Below are 4,035 nucleotides of genomic sequence, written 5' to 3'. Positions count from 1 at the left end.
GGCACACCTTTCCCATATCTTATTTCATCTGCAAAATTAATTATATGGGATGACGCACTTATGTTAAACAAATTTTGCTTTGAAGTGCTCGACAAGTGCCTTAGGGATGTTCTTCATTTTGATCATGGATATAATCTCGATGCTCCATTTAGTGGAAAAAGTTGTTGTTCTGGGAGGTGATTTTCGTCAGATATTGCCTGTGATTCCTCGTGGTTCCCGGGAGGAGATTGTTCATGCATGTATTAATGCTTCGTACCTGTGGCAATCTTGCCAGGTGTTATAATTGACGTAAAACATGAGGCTGGGTCGTGGTCCACAAGATATCCACAATGTACAGGTAGAGGAATTTGCTGACTGGCTGCTTCAAATAGCTAACGGGTTATTCAGAGACAGTAGTGATGGCAAATCAGTGATTAGAATACCAGACAACTTGCTATTGGATATTGAGTTTCTGGTTCTCCACGATTTGGTGTTGTATATTTATCCTAACATTTTACTCCGTACTTCTAGCATGGATTATTTTAAGGACAGGAGTATATTGTCACCAACACTTGATGTTATGACTGAAGTTAATAATCATGTGATGTCTTTGATCCCTAGCAATGAAAAGGTTTACTTGAGCTCTGACACGCTGCTTAATGAAGATGGTCACTTAGAATCTGAATTATACACAATGAGTACAGAGTCGTTGAATGCGTTGAATTGTTCTGGAATTCCTCAACACAGGTTAGTTCTTAAAATTGGTGTTCTTGTCATGCTTATTCGCAATATTGACCAATCTAATGGACTATGCCATGGTACGCGAATGTGAGTTAGGCGACTTAGTGATCATGTCATTGAGTGCGTCATATTATCAGGTCATAATATTGGTGAAGTTGTCTTTATTCCCAAGATGAATATGGTCCCTAATAATGAAACATTACCGATCAGGTTTACCCGGAGACAGTTTCCGATTATGCTTTGCTTTGCAATGACCATAAACAAGTCCCAGGGACAAACACCGTCAACTGTTGGCGTGTATCTTTCAAGACCTATTTTCACTCATGGTCAGCTTTATGTTGCACTCTCTCGGGTCAACAGTTATTCTGGTCTAAAGATATTATTTGTTAGCTCTAATGGCATAGTCTCAAATCATACTATTAATGTTGTCTACAGAAAGGTTTTTGTCAACTTACTACAATCCATTCCGCCTTGAATGCTATGTTTGTTGCTTGGCTCTTTGGTCATCTTTGCAAGGTGTTGTTTGCATTTCATCTCCTTAGGACTGTAGTTACTGCTTGCAAATATGCTATTGTTAAATATTGCCACAACGGAATTTTGTTATTTATGCTTAGAGGCCGTTGCTTTTATGTCCCCGTGCCTGGCACAGGTCTTAAAACTAGTAATAATAATAATCTATGGGTGTAATTAGTTTGTTTATTGTATTTGTTAGAGTAGAATGGCAATAGGTGAATTTTACTGATAATATTTCATATATTAGAATATTTGCTAAATTTTGTTTAGTGTTAGTGGCATACCAATTTAATTGAACAATGTTTAAATTAAAATAATAAAGTTTAATTTAGAATTTGTGATTAATGTGAATAAATATTTTAGATTGTATGATTGTATGATAATATTAATTAGAATTGTTAGTTTAATTTATCTATAGTTGTTATAATAGAATAGATAGAAATTTTAATTTTAATTTTTTGGTAACGTTAAGATTAAAGTAAAATTGTTTTAACAAAATGGATCGATTATATTTTTGTAGTTATTTTAATGTTATACGATAGAGATTACAACTAATTATTTTAGCGTCAATCTATGATACATATATAAGTTAGTATAAATTTACAGATATTCCTTTTGGATGAGTATGGGATGGACATCTAGTACTGTTTTGCAAGGCTTGTCTGTCTTAAAGGTGGCTGATTCAGTTAGCCAAACTTGCTTGATTCAAATGTAAGCTGATACATTTGTTGAAGTGGGCTTTAACAGCAGTGGATTGGGTATTCAAAAAGAACCTAAATAATTTTTTGTGAATGGGAGAAAAAAAGAGAAACTAGGTTCAACAGTATCTAAGGAGGGCAAAGTAAAAATGAAGATCTTCTCTCCAAAAATGAAACCCTAGGTTGCAGGGAAAGGGATACAGTCACCGAGGTGGTGCCGTCGCGGAGGATTACGCCTGGAAACCGATACTGATCGAAGACGCAAATTCATGTCGTAGCCTGGTGGGCGTTGCATTGCCTGTGTATGGCCGTTCACACTTCTGCTGCCGGCGCGATCGGTAATTGCATCTGTTCTGGTTTGGTCCATAATTGAAAAAACACTAAATTATGGCTATCATCACCACAAAACAAACAGCCACCTGTATGTTCGATAGAGCCAGAGATTTTCCCTCCCCCTGATCGGAGCCCTATCTACCTCTTGGGTAGGCTACCTGTGGCGAGGGGGAGGGGATTAGAAACTCACTTCACTCGAGACCTAAAGCCCTCCTATTCATTGTTGTGATTTGTTTTCAATTATTTTTGACCACTTTCCTGTAGGTATGAATTTCATTGTTTTTGCTCTGTTCGATTTTATAGTATTCAAAATGTCATAATGATATGATTAACAAATGTCTAACGTTCAAATCTTCTTTCCATATTTAGTTGCTTCTACAAATTAAACTTTGAGGATTGTAATGTAAATCTAGTGAGCCTGTCAGTCTTACCCTTTCCCTAGTCTCTAATTCTGTCATTAGCTTGGTACTTGTGCTGCTTACATCTCGTATAATTCAATGGTTAAAATGTTATTGATGAAACTTAGTTTTCTAGATTTGTATATAGTAGTAGGGCGTGAACTTGATTTGGTTTGTTGTAATATTCCATCATTTTAAATCCCTTTGGGCTTGAAGCTATTAATTTTAGAGTGCTTAATTGTGATATAAGATTGTGCCACAAGGGTTGACCTGTTATTTTGTCGACAGCCTAATGTCATGTAGTGGCTCTACTTTGTTTTAAATATTAAGTTTGCGATGCAAGTCAAGATTTGTTCAAGGTGAATTTTTTTCTTTGCCTTATGTAACTCTAGATTTCTATACTTAAGTCTCAGGCTTTATGAATTCTTGTTGCATGTTTTGTTATTTAGAGGGAAAAATCTGTGATGGTGACACTTTTCTTTCATAATATTTGTCTTTGTTCAAAAGTTGTAAAGCCTAACTCCAATAATTACAGTCAAGTCTAAGTTTTAAATACACAATATGTCATAGGTAAGCTAAGCCCATTCTTGTTTCAAAAGTAATCTGATGCTAAACCTAATTACGAATTGTAGGAAAAGTAAGATAATATTGGCTTTGGAGTGAATATTTGGTTACCTTTGTAGAGTTCTGAATTTTTTATGAATGATTCTCATGTACCAGGAATCCTTTCTCACATTAGTTATAGTTACTTTTATATTAGTGTTTTTGGGTAGGATTTTTATATTTTAAATACAAGGGAAATATAAGAGAATTTAAATGATGTAATTAAGATTTTTCAATTTTTTGTTTGGTTAAAGTAATTACATTAGTTGTAGTTTTAAATGTTCGGAAACTATATCATGCAGTTTTTGAACAACTGGTATCATTTTTTTCCTCATCCACCGAGAGCACTTTGTCTGTGGTTTTGTTATGTGGTGCACGAAATTGTGATCATCAATGGCGCCATCAACATGGTACGCTCAATTGCAATCTCAACTTTTTATCACAACTTCGCACAACTAACCAGCAAGTGTACTGGGTCGTCCAAGTAATAAACCTTATGCGAGTAAGGGTCGATCCCACAGAGACTGTTGGTATGAAGCAAGCTATGGTCACCTTGTAAATCTTAGTCAGGCAAACTCAAATGGTTATGAATGATGAATAAAACATAAAGATAAAGATAGAGATACTTATGTAATTCATTGGTGGGAATTTCAGATAAGCGTATGGAGATGCTGTGTTCCTTCTGTCTCTCTGCTTTCCTAGTGTCTTCATCCAATTCTTCTTACTCCTTTCCATGGCAAGCTGTATGCAAGGGTTTCACCGTTGTCAGT

The 4,035-nt window shown here is 35.5% G+C and overlaps 1 protein-coding gene across 1 annotated transcript; it reads left to right on the top strand.

Annotated features, from left to right (window-relative positions):
* Positions 1–295: 295 nt before the first annotated feature.
* Positions 296–1,195, top strand: LOC107470851 (uncharacterized). The gene is made up of 2 exons (XM_016090273.1): positions 296–797; positions 858–1,195. The coding sequence occupies exons 1-2, from the start codon at positions 296–298 to the stop codon at positions 1,193–1,195; spliced, it is 840 nt and encodes a 279-aa protein (XP_015945759.1).
* Positions 1,196–4,035: the final 2,840 nt, after the last annotated feature.

Source organism: Arachis duranensis, chromosome 10 (assembly GCF_000817695.3).
Source record: "Arachis duranensis cultivar V14167 chromosome 10, aradu.V14167.gnm2.J7QH, whole genome shotgun sequence".
Taxonomy (NCBI): domain Eukaryota; kingdom Viridiplantae; phylum Streptophyta; class Magnoliopsida; order Fabales; family Fabaceae; genus Arachis; species Arachis duranensis.
The sequence above is the reverse complement of the archived record's forward strand: the minus strand, read 5'-3'. Positions and strand labels throughout refer to the sequence as shown.